General features: G+C 44.0%; 1 protein-coding gene across 1 annotated transcript; it reads left to right on the top strand.

Annotated features, from left to right (window-relative positions):
* The first annotated feature begins 1,036 nt into the window (after nucleotides 1-1,036).
* rad23aa (RAD23 homolog A, nucleotide excision repair protein a) lies at nucleotides 1,037-13,984 on the top strand. The gene is made up of 9 exons (XM_079252232.1): nucleotides 1,037-1,268; nucleotides 3,630-3,791; nucleotides 3,956-4,155; nucleotides 6,311-6,354; nucleotides 6,901-7,028; nucleotides 9,452-9,539; nucleotides 11,068-11,198; nucleotides 13,421-13,582; nucleotides 13,672-13,984. Exons 1-9 carry the CDS (start codon nucleotides 1,203-1,205, stop codon nucleotides 13,783-13,785), a joined length of 1,095 nt encoding a protein of 364 aa, XP_079108358.1. The 5' UTR covers nucleotides 1,037-1,202; the 3' UTR covers nucleotides 13,786-13,984.
* The last annotated feature ends 4,063 nt before the right edge of the window (nucleotides 13,985-18,047 follow it).

Genomic DNA, 18,047 nt, shown 5'->3' on the forward strand with positions numbered 1-18,047 from the left:
CTTTTTGAAATCCGTTGAAAGCTGAGGGTGAAAATAAAGATGAATATCAATAAAAGAAATTAGGAAAGTTGAGACAAAAATTAAAGATTCTAATGTGTGAAATTTAATAGTTGTTTTTATTTCAATTCTTATTTCTGTTTCATCTTTGTTAGAGCTTAAAAGTCTAATATTTCAACAATGACTCTACTAAGTGTTAAGATTGTGGGCAAATTGGCTTACTATTAATAAACATGTTTCAAGGAGCAATGAGCACAAAGCACAGTGGAGGTAGTATCATGATCTAGGGGTGCTTAGCTGCTCCTGAGCCTGATCTGCTTGGTTGAGGCTCAGCAGGCTGGAGAATCTAGTGCAGATTCCAGCAGGTAAACACTGAGACTGTAGAGCAAACAGACAAGACTAATGGCCCATTTATGCATAATGGAGAAGAGGGAATAACAGGACAGTTTAGTTAGTCTCCTTTGTCTGTTACACACATAATTTAGTAGGTTTTCAATGGGGTTTAGCTATCTGTCAGACCACCAGATCAATACCACCACAAGTCATGGGGGCAGTCATAAATATATATATATATATATATATATATATATATATATATATATATATATATATATATATATATATATGTGTGTGTGTGTGTGTGTGTGTGTGTGTGTGTGTGTGTATGAAACAATTAAATGGCTAATAAATTGCAAAAAATAGATAATTATAAATAGGCAGAACGGCTGGTTTATTTTTTTGCTTAGATTTCGGGTCACATGCATTCTTATAACGTCTTCTGCCAAATACAGACAATAAATCACTGGGATACAGCTTATATTTAATCAAGTGTTACCTTGATGCCATGCTAGATCATTTAAATAGTAGCAACAGGCTGGTAAACTGTCATTTTCAGCATGTTATTCTCCTCTCTGAAACGAACCCACTCTGATGATGATCAGCGGTTTGCCGCCGTCATAAACATGCGTGACTTCGTCGCGTACTTGTGCGCGAGACCTCGTTGTGCGCGAGATCTTGTCTGTTTCAGCCGCACCACCAACTTGTCACCAAAGATGGCGATTTGCTGAGTGCTCATGGATACACACATTTCTCGGCTAGCTGTTATCTTACCCGAAACGCCAACTTTAGAAACAATTTAACCGCCAAAGTGAGCGACCCACCTCTCCGTGTGAAGCCCATCTGACTCGGCGTCAGCCACCGTCACCATGCAGATCACGCTGAAAACGCTGCAGCAGCAGACTATTCAGATCGAGATAGACCCCGAACAGACGGTGAGTGGCTATCAGCTAACTAGCTCCAGCTAGCAGCGCTAGCTCCGCTGCTTCTGTTTTAACTTTAGTTAGAAAAAACTTACAGCCTCCTGTCGTGTGTCCGGTTAAAGAATAAGTTGTGTCTTGTCTAAAAGGAGTGTCCATTTTAATGCAAACGTACAAATTTAACTTGTAAACGCGGCGCCGTTCAATATGCTACGAGCTAACGTTAGCATGCTAATGTTGCTAACGTTAGCATGCTAATGTTGCTAACGTTAGCATGCTAATGTTGCTAGCATTAGCTAGACACCCCATTAACAAAGTCACAATGACGCAACCGTAAACCAGTTTAACCATTACCTCAAAGGTTTTTGCTGCGGGTATTTGCCTAACACTGCTTTTTAATTTTACATAATCATGTTTAGTTTGCAGTCTTACAACTTGTAAGACTTCCCACCATGAGCATGACATGAATGATTGGCATGCTAACGCCTATGACACTGCTAATTACCACTAGCTTTCATGTTAGCTTACGTTCAATTCAGCTTTATTTATGTAGCGTCAAATCACGGCAATGCCATCTCAAGACAGACAGAAAAAAAGCATATTGAAAGCCAATTCATAATAGCCTATATAAGGAAACCAACAGATTGAGTTGGAGGGTCCAACTCAATCTCCCATCCTGATCAAGCACTCTGGCGACAGTGGGAAGGAAAAAACTCCCTTTTAACAGGAAGGAAACCTCTGGCAGAACCCGGCTCAAGGACAGGCAGCCGTCTGCCTCTGCTGTGTGGGGGGAAGAGGACAGAGAGACAACAGACAACAGGAACTGCTACTCCCGGCCAAGGAGACCTGCTGAGACAGGAGACATACATGTTAATGATGCAACACTGTTATTTTGGGGTCGGGGATAAAGAGAGACAGAAAGCAGCTCAGTGTATCAGGATATTTCCCTCAGCAGTCTAAACCTATAGCAGCATAACTAAAGCTTGTTCCATCCTCCACGAGAAGCGAGAACTTTTTTCTTGTTCTCAAGGCTCCGAGAAGAAAATGACGTCATTTTGTTCTCGCGGACGCGTTTGAAGACAGTTCTTGACACATCGGGCTGGCAGAACTTTTTTCTTGCGGGGCTCCGAGAAGTATCGTGTGATTGGTCGGACATGTGAGGTGGGCGTGGTTAACACGGAGAAAGCACGAAGCGGAGTTGCTGCTTCCGCGTTTTTGCTGTTGCAGGTAAAATGGATTGTTTTTGATAAAACAGCAGATCGAGGTGGTGAGAAAGTATGAACATTTTTACATGTGGCATTAAAACACTCGGACCCTGCCGCGTGCACGACCCGCCCTGCCGCGGACGACGTTACTCGTTAAATATGAAACTAGAAAAGCACTCGGAGAGCGGAAACCTCCGCCAAGCACAATGTTAAAGAACCCTTTTAAAAAAACATTCCTGGATCCAAACGATGATCCGGATCACCACCAGAATTTAATCAGTTCTTCATTTTCACATTTCCAACAACTCTTGAAAATATTATAAAAATCCGTCGGTAAACTTTGGAGTTATCCCCGCTGCAGACCTGCTTCTTGTGGAGTATGCATGGACCTAACGAAAAAGATGTTTTATCTTGTTCTTGCAGCCTCAGTTCTTGCTTCTCGTGGAGTATGGAACAAGCTTAAGAGATTCTGACCATCCCTAGCTATAGGACTTATCAAAAAGATAAGTCTTCAGCCTAGTCTTAAAGGTGGGGAGGGTGTCTGCTTCCCTAACACTAACTGGGAGCTTATTCCATAAGAGGGGGGCCTGATAACCAAAGGCTCTGCCTCCTGCTCGGCTCTTTGAGACTCTAGGAACCACAAGTAAGCCTGCAGTCTGCGAACGAAGTACTCTGCTTGGTGTATAAGGAACTATGAGGTCTTTGATATATAGTGGTGCCTGGTTGTGGAGGGCTTTATATGTAAGAAGAATTTTAAATTCTATTCTAGATTCAACAGGCAGCCAATGAAGAGAGGCTAAAACCGGAGAAATATGATAGAAACAAGTTCATTTTAACGTGTTTCCATCTGGAAGGTCTCTGATATGAGGTAAATTATTATTTAAACAATGTCTTCTATTTAAGATGTTATTTCATAAATATTTACATTGTCATGATAGCATTCAGGGGACACTCCATACTTCAGTCATCACTGTTTTGTGGGGGAAACTGGATCTGTAAGAAACCTTTTTGGACATTATTCTGACTCCGTTACTTTAAAAAGTTATCCCTCCATGCCTTGTAATGATGTTTAAACGTCTGGAATCTCACAACTATCTGCAGATAGTTTGTTACAGTGTTTAGAAGTGTGTGTGACAGTGGTCATGAATGTGCTTCCCCTCGTCTTTATCAGGTCAAGGCCTTGAAAGAGAAGATAGAAGCCGAACGGGGAAAAGACAACTTTCCCGTTTCAGGGCAGAAGCTGATATACGCTGGAAAAATCTTGCAAGATGACACACCGATTAAGGACTACAAAATTGATGAGAAGAATTTTGTTGTCGTGATGGTGTCCAAGGTGAGATGAGATCTTTTATTGCTCATAACGTCAGGGTTTATAGTGCTGTTCTGATTTTTATTGGCAGTCAGATTCTTAAACAGTGGTTTTAGGGTTTGTCAGAGCTGAGTTAAATAGAAGTTAAATCTGAATGTTTTGTTGTTTTTCCATCTTCTTTTAAACAGACTAAGCCTGCAGCTGCAGCCTCGCCACCTGTTTCAGAAGCACCAAAGCCCCCAGTGCAGGACTCTGGCTCCACGTCAACACCGGCCCCAGCTTCAAACCCTGCTCCCACCCCAGCTCCAGCAGCTGTCCCCACTCCTCCGTCTGAGGAGGCCAAACAGGAGCCAAGTGCCGCAGCCACAGAACCACAGCAACCGGCCAGGTACCATACAGCGAGTGACATAAACCTGAGAAGACTCCTTGGATTATTTAATAAGTAGATGAATAATACAGAAATCTGCAGCAAACTTATTAATATTCCTCATTAAACATGGGCGGGTTTGTGTGTGTTTGCAGGATTATTAAAAAGTAGAGCATTTCATGAAACTTAGATTGAAAGAGAAGAAAGGTTTTAAATAGTAAAGACAAGTTGGCGTCATGTTTCCATGAGCCTAAAACTATTAGAAATGCATGTAAACAGGGTTGCTTGATTTAAAATGATACAAAATTGGAGATCTTAAAGCTGGATAAACATTTCCAGACTACATGGATGGGAATCAGTTTACCCCTGCGTGTAAACCCTGAACTAGACAACATGGCGTTGATGCTTTGTGAAGCTTTCTGAAGCACACGGATTGTGTGCTTCTGTTACAGCAGAAACATACAGATATGTGAAGGTGTATAAAAAAAACTTGCAGCTCATTACTGTGATAGTTTACTGCCAGCTGTTTCGGTCGGTGGCGTAACGGGTCAACCTGAGGAAGCCCATCACATGCTGTCACCAAAGCTGAGGCATCCCTCCTCCATGGATGTGTACTGGAATCAGGACAGCGGTCAGATAAAGTGGCTCACCTGAGCTACGAATGTAAACTTCACAGCTGTTACTGACATCATTGCTTGCTGAGCGCTACATCAATGTTTCCCCACTTCAGCAGTTTCATACATGATACGGTGTGTAGCTAAGATGAATCTTAAACACATATTATCCTTATGTTTGTGTGCAATCATAAAAGTACTGAAGTATAAAGTGAGATGTGTTTACTGCAGTTTTCCTCTTATTTTCACCTTGCTTCATGCTAACGCTGTGCTAAAGTGTCAGACTCAACAGAAACAGAAATGCTTCAGTACTTTTTCATTCTTTTAATTCCTGCTGGATTTTGGTGCATTAAGTAGCAGTACATTTATTAGATGATTGACAAAGAGAGCTGCTTTGGGACTGGGATGTCACAGGAGCTAACACAAATCCAGCTGGAGCGGGATTTAGAAAACCAGCTTCTACTACAGAGCACTAGGCAGGAAATAAATTAGTTGAGTGTTATAGTTGATGATCATTACATCAAATTAGGTTATTTTTACTTAAATGTAGCTGCAAGGGTCTTAAGTAGACATGAATGAATTTAAAGGATTACATGTCTGTGTCTTGGACTCTTTCATTTTCAGTCTTTCTGCCTTTAGTTTCTTAAGCTGCAGATTTAGTGTAGTGCTGTCTAAAGCCTCTTTCCCACTGTAGGAACCATTTGACGTTCCTGTAACCTTTTCAGTTCTTTGGCGCATTCGGACAGATCGGAACTTAGGGACCATGACCCTGAGTTCCTATAACCATTTCAGCGCCTACTCAACTTCCGGGTCTTTCCTTAGTTCTGTAGGAACGCATCTGACGAAGCAGGCTGACGTAGGTGATAGCTACGCCCTCGCGCTGAGCGCCGCTACTTAATTTCCGCATCGTCAGACCCCGCCATTTTTAAAAACCACTGTTTACGGAAGCATGGAGAACGCAGCTGATAAGTGGACGGACGACGAAGTCAGAGCCCTGCTGGCCGTTTTTTCAGCCGAGGAAATCCAGAGGGGGTTCGAAAGCACACAAAGAACACGATGGCCTTGTCGCTCTCCATTTTTGCTCCTTTGTGGTGTTTTCCTCTTCGCGGTTTGTTTTGTTGCTGAGTGGCGCTAAAATAACACGTCACTGTCGCAGATGGTTGCGTCAGATCGGTAGCGATCGGGTCTCCGACTCATGTCCGAATGCAAAGTGACACGGTTCTCTGGCGAAGGACAGTTCTTAGAACGCTATTAGTTCTCAGAACGCAGTTCTTAGAACGTCTCTGTCCGAATGAGACTTAAGACTTAGTTGTATAGTAAACTATCAATATGTAAATGTAACCGTGTAGCACTCAGCAGGGGAGTCCCTCTCAGAGGCTTCTTCAGTGTTTCTTAAACTACGTTTTGTTCAAAATATTAGATCATAAGTCGCTCGCTGGTTTGGATTCAATCCAGATTTAGACGTTAAATGTCACAGATTAAACTGATTAAATGTTTCCAAATAGCATTTCTCACCTGGCAGTCACACATTGTTTTACATCATATTTTTGTCTGTTTTGTAGCTCCAGTGGTGGGAATCAGGGCCTGGATGCCTCCTCAGCGCTGGGTAGGTACCACACGCTGCTGCTGTTGGCTTACATGGTGTGGAGAAGCAACTGGCACCCAGTTAGATGTTGTCTTAATTGGTAATGGGACCATTTCAGAGAGTTATGACGACATAAACGTTGCACTCTGCCATCCAGTCGGGGACTTTACAAGCTCACACATGCTGCTGCTATATTTAGGCGCTGACAAAAGCCAGTCCTTGTTGTGGTGTCCTAGAGACTGATGGGGATTCCCATCTGGTCCAGTCATGTAGAGAGGGGTTGTTTTACTGCTATTTCAGCTCATGTCTGTTGTTTCTGTTTGTCATTTTAAATCTGTGTTTAGAAAGACTTTGTCCTCGTAGTTTTACTGCTCTAAACCCTGCGGGGAGACTAAAAATGGATCTCACCTTTAGCTGGAGTTGAGTGTTTATAGTTACGGTCTTCTGACTGGATCAGATGAAGAGTAAATTAACTGGGCTTTGTGATGACTGGATGTGTTTCCTCTTCCAAACATCGAACGTAGGAAGCCGTGCGGTCGGTGACTGTCTGTTTGCTCTGGTTTTCAGTGACTGGAGCCGAGTACGAGGCGATGCTGACGGAGATCATGTCTATGGGCTACGAGAGGGAGCGAGTGGTGGCAGCGCTACGGGCCAGTTTCAACAACCCCCACAGAGCTGTGGAGTACCTCCTCACTGTACGTCACACACTCATACAGCTGTTCTTACTGCTGTAGCAACGCTCTTCACATTCTCTGAGCTCACAGTTAGTCTGAAGGTTATCTGTAATCCAACAGACATCACTGGGAGTGGCGTTGGGAGTCATATTCCTGGTGGGCTGGAAGAATCTTTTGGTCCCGCACAGCTTTATTGGTCTAACTGGTCCACAAAACTCGTAGCAGTGGCCCAACTGGACTGCTTCAATTTTTAAAGTTAATTTAAAAACCACCTCTGTATTTTCAGCTACGATATTTATGTTTAGCACATGTTCTAACTCTGTCTGGTCATGTTTACTAATCTGTCTGTGAATCACTGTCCCGTCCACTGTCGGCTTTTGTGCTCTATGTATACTTCTGTTGGAGTCGTGCTTTTACACACATATTCCTGTTTAAAATGAATCAAAATAACTTGAATATTATGTCTAGCTTCCCACTTTGATGTTAAATGGTGACGTTGACCCTAAAAAACTGAGTGAACACGTCTCCTTTCCCCGTGTTCTCTGTTCCTACGTCATTCATTTGCCCAAATAGTCGAAACAGATTTATCTTTCCAGCTGATCTGCAGCTCGTTGGTTCTGGTCTTAAACTGACACAAGGATAAACCAGTCAGGCTACGTTCACACTACAGACTGAAGTGACTTAAATCCGATGTTTTTGCCCCTATGCGACCTGTAACCGATCTTTTCATAACAGTCTGAACGGGACAGATCTGATATGTTCGAATGCGACCCAGGCCGCTTGGATATGTGGTCCTAAACCCGATGTGTATCTGATCTTTTGCCATGCGACTTCAGTCTGAACGGTCAGGTCGCATTAATCCGACCGATGCATCATTGACACGACAAACGTCATTATTCTGCGTTTGTTGTTTCGTCTCCTTAAAACGAACCCATTCACAATGTTGTGGCTACGGTTGGACAAAACGCTTAATGTTTAACTTTTACGGTTGGACAAAACTTTTAAAACAGCAAATGCTCTGCTGCCATCCATATTTACTTCTGCAAACACAAAGACGTCACACGCACGCTCACTGCACGTCGCCGTGTCTTCTACACATGCGGGAAGCTTCTGATGCGCATGAGGTTCATACAGGAGATCACATAGGAGTCACATTTGATCGGAAATGTGAACGGACTTGCAAAAAAATTCGGATTTCACAAAAACATCCGATATGAGCAGAAAGCCCTGCAGTCTGAACGTAACCCCAGATTCTTTAAACCCCGTCAGTTTCTGTGCCAGTGGATGAAGCTACCTATAAGAACCGGGGGAGAAAGTGAAGGAGAAACTGCAGGATTAAATAAAGAGATAGATGGACATGTTTGACACAGCAGGATCTTCATCACATCCTGTGGTGATGATGATGATGATGATAATGGTGGTGGTTGAAAGTGTGGAAAGCTGCACTGACTGAAGTTCTGTTGTGAATCAAGAGACCCATTAAACCCAGTAGGAATGAGCCATACAAGCCAGTTAGTGGCGAGCATGCTAACGGTTAGCGGTGAGAATGCTAACTGTAAGCGGAGAGTTTCCGATTTTTTTGGGTGCTTATTCTATTTAAATAGCAATTCTCACAATTCTTTGATATTGCTGATTTTTTTTGTAGATAAAAAACAAAAAATAAATGTACAAAACTTTTCTTTGTTCGTCATTTTTCTTGACTTCAATTAGTAAAAAAAAAAAAAAAAGTCAAGTAACCAGATTATCGTTCTGCTACTTTAATGCCCAAGAGAACAAGTAAAAAGATCAATAAAAACAATTAAAATGACAAATTTTATAATGGATTATTTTTATTTATTTGAAAAACTGTGACAAAAAATATATTTTATATATATATTATATACTTTTATTCGATTTTTTAAATTAGATTTTCCCAGCCCTAGTCCGTACGCAGATCGAAGACGCCTTTTCCAACACGTTTATCTGTCTGTTAGCATGTCAGCTAACATGAGTGCATCGTGTGTTAGCTGCTCCGTTCAGAGAGAATCTCTCTGGTAGAGCCGTCTCTGCTGCTTCCATACAGTTCAGATTGTATCGAGACAAAAACACCAGAATCTGGTTAGAAGAGGGATTGCAGCTACCGCTCCATCCGATGATCCCGGTACAGTTAGCATTAACAGGCTTTAAAGCTCATGAAGAAGGAGCCGAGGAGCAGCCGAGACATGATGATCCAGGATGGGAGAGTTTAAGGAGGACGAGACTGTTTATACAGCTTGATTCAGACGGAGCCGTTCGAGCTGTTTGGCTGCAAACTGGTGGTTCAGTCACCCGTACTGGGATGTCCGCTGCAAACTGTAACCTCCAACGTGGTTGTAACTTTTGACCAGCATTTCTCTGAAACACTGATAGGTGTGTGTGTGTGTGTGTGTGTGTGTGTTTGTGTTTGTGTTGTGTTGTGTTACCAGGGTATCCCCAGCAGCCCAGTCCAGGAGAGTAATCCCCCAGCGCAGGCCCCCACATCTGGACCCACAGAGGCCCCATCTCTAGCAGAAGGTTTGTGTGTTTTTCATCACCACTGCTGGACTCTAAAAGCACCTCAGGACTCCAGACCAACACGTAGCGCTGGTTGAACTGGTGCGCCTAACTTCATAGTTCGGGTAAACCAGTAAAAACTTAATGCACCACAATTTTTGGGGAAATTATCAATGCATTTAAAGGATTTTTTATGGTTATATGTAGACATAAATGGTTTTTTCGGTTATTAATAGTGGTTAGAATAATAGTGAGGATTAGAAAAAAAGATGTTTATGTGAAGGTTGAGTAGAATTTTTCTTTTTAACATAAAGTTACAATGCAGCTTCACTGATCTGAACACATCAAACTGAAAATCTCCTCTGGATTTACATTTAGTCTTTTTCATAACATTTATCTGCTGGGAGGGAATTTTGTAAAAAAAAAACCTCTTTGGCTTCATTATAGATCATATTGATGGCTGCTGACACACCCAGACACAACCAGGTTTTTGTTATTTTACAGTTTTTTCAGTAACAATTAGGTCCTTTTTATTTTTTATTTTATTGATTTTGTTTTTTGTTTTTATTTAGACTTTAAAAAAAAAAAAATCTATATTTTCTTTTTTCTTTTTTTTAATTTTGTTAAATTTTATCAGTCCAGAGCACCAAATGCGGTGCGAAGGCAAGCATTCTTTTTATAATTATTATTTTTCTCCTGTCAAATTAATCGCCTTTTCTGGGACCTGCAGATGCTTAAAAACTCTCCATATTTAGCGCCAACAGGACACTCTGGAGGCATGTGGGATTAAAAAGTTGCGCTAAACGTTTACAGAATACAGGGCGTGTAGGAGGGGCGGGGCTTCAAAGCCGATGTCTCGCCATGACTCACAGAAAATAAGATTTGTGCACCACATTTCATACATGTGATGCCTTCCTGAACATACTTCCTTCTCAATCATTGGTGTAGAAATTAGCCCCGCCGTCTGTGGACAGGAAGTCCCTTGTTTTAGAGCCTGATGTGCAGTCTGGCTGTATGTGGTTCCGACAGAAGCGTGGGGGAAAGTTTATGGGGCTCATTGTGGCGCCGTAGGTGCGAGGGCCTCCAATGCTGCTTGTAGCTTTAACTTTATTTGTTTTAGTCCCATTTCTACATTAATTTTTATGCTGTCTGTAAATCAGACGAATAACATCAGCAATCAGTTTAGAAACCAGTGTGAACCAGATCCACAGGAACCTGAAATGACTTGTAGCGCTTTTTAACTTCAGATGGTTTTTATTTCATGCCTAATCTTGAAACCGGGACAGTTTTCCTGAAGGAAGCTTTAATGGTTCAATCTGTAGCTGACTGAGGGAAACGAGCGGCTAGATGAGCTGAAATGTCGCATTTCCAGTTTCTGCTGGCGTAAAGTCCAGAAAACGGAGTGAAGGCTGATGGGTTGAAGTTCTATCTTACTGTCGTCTGTTGAGATTCATGGTTTAATAAGAAGTAACGTGTGTTCTCATCCAGCTTTTGTTTGGAAGGTGTTTTTTACTTGTTTTTAATCGTGAGTCCTTTCTCTTCTCGCCAGGAGAAAACCCACTTGCATTCCTGCGTACTCAACCCCAGTTCCTGCACATGAGACAGGCCATCCAGCAGAACCCGGCTCTGCTACCTGCTCTGCTCCAGCAGCTCGGCAGAGAGAACCCTCAGCTTCTACAGGTAACCTTTTACACCTGGGATCCACTGAACGCTGAAGCGCTGTGAAAACGCGGTGCAGCGACTGCGCCGAGCTTTCCGCCAGACACTTTCACCTGCAGAGTTTCACAGCAGAACGTCTGTCGACCTAAAATATTTCATGAAAAGACTTTAAATTGAACAATAAACCAGCAAATAAATTAGTAGGTGGAGTTCGACTGTGTCTCACGTGCTGCTCTTTATTTCTTTATAGCAGGGATGTTTGGTGTCAGCGGGATCACAAAAGGGTTTCAGCTTTCCTCCTCCGAGATACATGCATGTTTTTCATGCTGTCATTAGTGTCATGAAATCAAGCGGCAACCTCCGGCAGTTAAAAGTGAAGCCTATGCGGAAGTGCATAAAAGTGCAGTTCCCCCTTCATCCACTAGGGGCTGCAAAACCGAGCAAGTCCCCATAGACTCCCATGTTAAAAAGACCAACTTCACAGCAGAAATAAACATGTTTACAGCCTGGTTCATAAATCCATTTTAGGTTTATAGGTCATGTTTACCTTCATGACAGCTGTGGGGGGGGAGTGGAATTTTTTTCTAACTTGCTCATTGAAAAGTAATTTCATCTCGAAATTCGGCATATTTAGGGGCGTGTCCTTTTGATTGACGGGTACCCTATCTTCCGCATCAAGTCAGAAGAACATAGAACAACCGTGGTTTTTAGCCGGTTAACAACGTGACTTAGCTTTAGTTAGCTTTAGTCCGTTAGCTGGTTAGCTCGTGTTATCTCCAGGTTAGCTCGGTTAGCTTTTAGCTACAGAAAGCTCGGAGTTCGCTCGATGTCAATCATCCACCATGACGCTCACAGCCCCCCTCTCAGCTCCACCTCTTTGCCCATATTTGTATTTTCCGGGTGAGACGACACGCATACACCTGCCAAGATGGCGATGGTAGGAACCGCCCACCGAGCTTCAATTCAGCTCTTCAGAAACGTACGGGTGACGTCATGGAGGCTCCGCCCATCTCTATATACAGTCTATGAGTGAAACGGTCTCGTACCTAACGCTTGGTGCCGATGACGACAAAATGTTGATGTTTCAGATTAAAATGCATCCAAACTGGACACGTAGTCTTTTACTTATCAACTGACTTCCGGCTTAAACGATCCGCTCTGCTCCAGATTGACGACGTTTCAAAGCAACAAAAATAAAACCGACGTGTGTTTTAGAAGCACTTCTGGGATGCTTTAGAAACGCACTGCAGCACACCTGGTAAAACCAGTCCTTTTTACTGGTGTTGCTGCGAAGACTCAGTGCAGCCGCACCACGGTGCTTTCACACTGGACCGAGTCTTTATTTAGTACTGGTGGGCTAACACACGCGGCGCTTCCACCCCTAGAACTCCACTAAACTCATCTCAGCTTTATTTATAGAGCACTTTAACACAACGCCGGCTACAGCAAAGGGCTGAACTAACCAGTAAAACAGGAAAAACGTGCAGAGATCTGGATAAAAGATAAAACGATAAAAAACAAAAGTAAAAAAATAAAAACAATGAAAACAATAAGAGATGATGAGAAGCAGAGTCTCGTACTGGATGAAACACCAGGTCATAAAAATGGGTCTTTAGGCGGGTTTTAAAGATTTACAGCGATGTGGAGCATCAACCGTAAACGCTGCGTCCCCTCTGAGTTTCCGTCCAGACCTCTGTACCTCCAGACGGAGCTGATCAGCTGACCTGAGGCTGGCGAGTGTCTGTTAAGCTGCTCAGAGACGTACAGAGAGGCCAGACCATGTAGGGACTTAAAAACAAATAAAAGAAGCTTAAAATGACGTCTAAAATGTACGGGAAGCCGACGAAGCGATGCTAAAATAGGCATGATGTTTTCTCTCTTACGTGCTCCAACCCAAAGATGAGCAGCGGCAAGTTGGAGACGTGAGAGAGACGTCTGGCGGACCCCAAACCTAAATATCGCAGTAAAAAACAAAAAAAAACCCGCTCATTTAAACCTGCAGGAAACCGGAGGTGGGGGCCCCTACTTTAAATGAACCATAGAAGAAGAGGTGACACACCTGTACAGGGTTGAAATGGTTACCGGCGTCGCAGTCATCTCTGCTACTGATCCACTCAGATGAAAATGTTTTTATCTGGGAGAATTTTGACCCCTGATGGCCACCATCCATCTTCACCGTCAGTAATTCTGAGATAGAAAAAAAACCCACGATGACACCTTTTTTTTGTGTTTCTGTCCTCCAGCAAATCAGTCAGCATCAGGAGCTGTTCATCCAGATGCTGAACGAGCCGGTGGGCGAGGGGGGGGACGCCCCGGAGGTCGGCGAGATGGGGGCGGCGGGAGAAGAAGGAGCGCCTGTCAACTACATCCAGGTTACACCTCAGGAGAAGGAAGCCATAGAAAGGGTGAGTCGGCAGCGCAGACGCAGCATCCAGGTTATTAATTAGTCATGTTTGCGGTGTTTTTAAAGATGCCCCCCCCTCGCCCCCCCCAGTTAAAAGCCTTGGGTTTCCCTGAGGCCCTGGTCATCCAGGCCTACTTCGCCTGCGAGAAGAACGAGAACCTGGCAGCCAACTTTCTCCTCAACCAGGGACTGGAAGACGACTGAACGGGAGCAGAGCACCACCTCCCTGCTCCGACCCCCGCCCCCCCTCACCCCTCCCTCAGCTTAAAGACTGCACCCCCACATTTTACTGTACAGCTACCAACCTCAGCTCAACCCAACCGAAGGAGGGGGGAGAGGGAGGGGAGGGGGAGGGAAGCCAGGAGGCTGTGTGTGTGTGTGTGTGTGTGTGTGTGTGTGTGACTGTGTGGGTGGGTTGGGGGGGCGTGGGGGGGTGAAAAAGTGGAAGAATGTTAAAATCCACGTGAATTCCAATGGAATGTGTGGGGTTCGTTTAGGGAGATCTATCATCTGATTTTAGACGCGCTTTGTGAACGTTAGGGAGGACGAGGTGGGGGGTGGGTTGGCGGGGGCGAGTGTGTGTGTGTGTGTGTGTGTGTGTGTGTGTGTGTGTGTGAGAGTACATGTCCACGTATGCCTGAGCAGAGATGGATGCAACACAGTTAAAAGCTGAAGAAGTAATCGATCTGGCGTCGTCTAAGCTCGTTCATGCTGTAGTGCGATTGTTGGGAAGCACGTCAGCGTCATCTCCGTGTGTGTGTGTGTGTGTGCGTGTGTGTGTGCGTGTGCGTGTGCGTGCACGCTGCAAGCCTCCACATGTCCAAGAATGAAGTGTGAAGAGGTGGACCGAACTGAGGTGACTGTAACTGGTCGAAACGGGAGCTAAATGCACAGATCTCAACCAATCGGACGGCTGCAGGTGGTGGTCGCCGCCGAACACCTGGACGTCTGGTTATACTGGACCAGATGCTTTAAAGATTCCTGGTTCCTGCTCCAAACCAGTACGAACGGCGTTTTTTCCCACTATGATCCAACACAACCAGCTTAAATCACATCCATCTGGATGGGTTTTATTAGCAAACTGGTCTGAGAGCAGAAACACGCAGCCTCAAACCATTTAAAACCAGACCAAACTGGTTGAATCGGAGAAGATTGTAAAGTTTAAAATGGGCAGTGGGTGGGGCTAAGAAAGTTGCACATACTCCTTCTGTAATCTGATTGGCCAGCTGGTGGAAACCATTTACCAAGTCACCCTGGTCCGGTCCATACTATTACCCGTGGGTTTGATGGGGGTGTTGAGAACGAGGCTGCACCAGTACACAAAGCTGGAAGCAAGGAGACATGGACCTGAGGAGCTGATCTGATCCACCATCGCCGTCGTCATCAGAGCCAGTGTTTGTGCGTACGAGTTAACCATCAGCTGTAATGGGCGTCATTCTTCTGGCGTGATTACGTCATCGCATCCTGCAACCAGTAAAGCCGCATTTCTGCAGCTTTAATTAAAAATAAAAACATGCATGCGAACGTGAAACGATGGATCTGATCTGGTCGTGCAGACGCGGAGAACAAGGCCTGGGTTGTTTTTCTTTCTTCCTGTACTGAAGAGGTCAGCTCCATCACGGTGCCGTGAAACGACTGGTGGTGATGAAACAAAGTGCTTTGTCATTCTGTATGTGTGATGGCAGTTTTTACTGTCCTACAGCATCAACGTGATCTTAGACTATGCTGTGCTACATTAAATATCAGCAGTCTTTCAGGCCTCTGTCTCTGTATTACTGCTGAGATCCACCTCACTCACAACATGCCGCCCTCTAGTGGCACAGTCCAGCATTGCTGTGTCTGAAGAAATAAATGTGTTTAAATCACATCTGTAGACAGATTTTTAGCAGAAATAGACTTTATTTAAATGTCAAAACTTATGGATACAGCTTGGCAGCTTTATCAGGACCCCTCACCAGTACCAGGCTGGACCTCCTCCCTTCAGAACCGCCTGCAGTCTTGCTGTCATAGATGCAAACATTCCTGAGACTTTAGTCCATGTTGACATGAAGCATCACACAGTTGCTGCACATCAGAAGTGTATAAAGTAGAAGTAAAAAATAAAGTAGAAGTCCTACCATGTTTTTGGATCTACCAATGCATTTAGCAGAGTTGTTTTCACTACCAGGCTCATCTACCTGCAGCGGAGATGAGATGATTACGTTCGCCTGGTTTAGTGACTGCTTGGAAAGATTGGCCGGACAGGGTTTATACTTCTACTTCATACACCTCTGCTGCACATCCATGATGAAAATCTCCCGTTCCAATACAAAGCAGCTCTGTTGCCGTGGTACCCCAACTCTACCAGACCCACCCCACATAGCAGAAGGGGGTCCATGAGGTTTTGGTTGTGCAGAGCCTGTGTGATTAATATGAATGACAACATACCAAAGCTGAGGTGTTAAATCACTTGGTCTCCTAAATCTCAAAGTGATTAATCCATAAATATCAGATCTCGATTGTCTGTTGCGAGGTGTGAGTTGGTGGCGCTAGGCTAATGAAAGTAATGTAATGAAACACACTGTAGATGAGATGTTTTCTATAGCAGAGTGATGCTGCATGCCGGTAGGTACCTTTATTCATCATGGGACAGGATTCAGGCAGAGTGCCGAGAAGCTCGCTAATGGAGGCATAAAGCCAAGCATGGTTCAGGACAGGGTGGGGCTGGTGACTGTGGAGGCCGTTGGAGGACAGTGAACTCATCGTCATGGTGGAGATGATGTGAGCTTTGTGACATGGTGCATCATCCTGCTGGAAGTTTCCATCAGAAGATGCTACACTGTGCTCATGAAGAGATGGACATGGTCAGCTGTGGGGGTTAAACCGTGTCATGTTGGTACTAAAGGGTGAAAATCAGTTTGATTAGGAAATTTTACTACATGGATTCATCTAAAATTCAGTCATGATCCAGTTTCAGTTTGATTTTGGATCCACCAGTTGATATGAAACCATGTGATTTCACATAAAAATCGCAAAATTCAACATCTTTTTTGACGAGCTCCGGTATTTAAGTTAATCGATAAAAATGAAGTTCTTTTCACAAAAGCAGACTAATGGAACAAGACGTGTCAGCGGAACTGAAAACAGCTCTTTTCTAACTAAACGTTCACTTGATAAACTATTATTGTACAGATTTTACATTTGCATTTTGGATCACACATCGGCTCCCTGATCATACGAACGATATATTGATGTATTGATACACCCCTCGCATAAAGGGTCCACAGTGTTCCAGAAAAACCTCCCCCCACCATTCCACCAGCAGCAGCCTGAAGTATTGATCCTGACGGCAGGATGGATCCATGTTTTCATGATGTTTCCAGCAGATTCTGATCCTACCATGTGAACGTGGAGCTGAACTGGAGACTCATCAGACCAGTTTCTCCATCTTCTATTGTCCAGTTCTGGTGAGTCTGTGTGAATTGTAGCCTCAGTTTCCTGTTCTTACTGACAGGAGGGAACCCGCTGTGGTCTTCTGCTGCTGGAGACCATCTGCTTCCATAAAAAAGTCTGGTGAACATTTTTTCTTTAAAAGGAAAACAACTTTAATTTAATCCATTTTACATCAAATCTGCTCATATAAATATTCATATATTAAACCTCAATGAATGTGTTTTTTTTAGGCACGTAGAAGATACGTCTGTCAGTCTGTTCATTTAGTCGTCACATCTGTAATGTAGATCTAGAATAAATGGCATCAGCATCCATTACTCTCTTAACTCCTTCCTAACCAGGCTCCAGCCCAGTTTACCCAACAATAACACGATCTTGAACCAGTTGTATCGTAACCCAATTTTCCACAGCAGGAACCTTTTGAGGTTCCTTGAACCTTTTCAGTTCTTTCCCGCATTTGGACTGTCTGCAAATTAGGGACAACGACCCTCAGTTCCTAGAACCACTTCAGGTCCTACTCAACTTCCAGGTCTGTCCAAACCATAGGCTGTATATAAAAAGATGGACGGAGCCTCCATGACGTCACCCGTAGGTTTCTGAAGAGCTGAATTGAAGTGGGCGGTTCCTACCGTCGCCATCTTGGCAGGGGCATGCGTGTCGTCTCGCCCAGAAAATACAAATATGGGCAAAAAGGTGGAGCTGAGAGGGGCGACGTGAGCGTCATGGTGGATGATTGACATCGAGCGAACTCTGAGCTTTCTGTAGCTAAGAGCTAACCGAGCTAACCTGGAGATAACAGCAGCTAACCGAGGTAAGCGGGCTAAAGCTAAGTCATGTTGTTAACCGGCTAAAAACCGCGGTTGTTCTACGTTCTTCTGACTTGAAGCGGGAGATCGGTACCTGTCAATCAAAAGGACACGCCCCTGATTATGCTGAATTTTGAGATTAAATTACTTTTAAACGCGCGGGTTAGAAAAAAATTCACTCCCCCCCCCCCCCCACAGTTGTCATGAAGGTAAACCTGACCTATTAAA

The sequence above is a fragment of the Telmatherina bonti genome, assembly GCF_933228915.1.
Source record: "Telmatherina bonti genome assembly, chromosome: 14".
Classification (NCBI taxonomy): domain Eukaryota; kingdom Metazoa; phylum Chordata; class Actinopteri; order Atheriniformes; family Telmatherinidae; genus Telmatherina; species Telmatherina bonti.

What these genes read in the sequence shown, in the direction of transcription:
- rad23aa (XM_079252232.1), top strand. Translation starts at nt 1,203, where the DNA reads ATGCAGATCACGCTGAAAACGCTGCAGCAGCAGACTATTCAGATCGAG. An exon ending in AGAACCCTCAGCTTCTACAG is followed by an intron (nt 11,199 to 13,420) that starts GTAACCTTTTAC and finishes TCTGTCCTCCAG; the next exon opens with CAAATCAGTCAGCATCAGGA. An exon ending in AGAAGGAAGCCATAGAAAGG is followed by an intron (nt 13,583 to 13,671) that starts GTGAGTCGGCAG and finishes CGCCCCCCCCAG; the next exon opens with TTAAAAGCCTTGGGTTTCCC.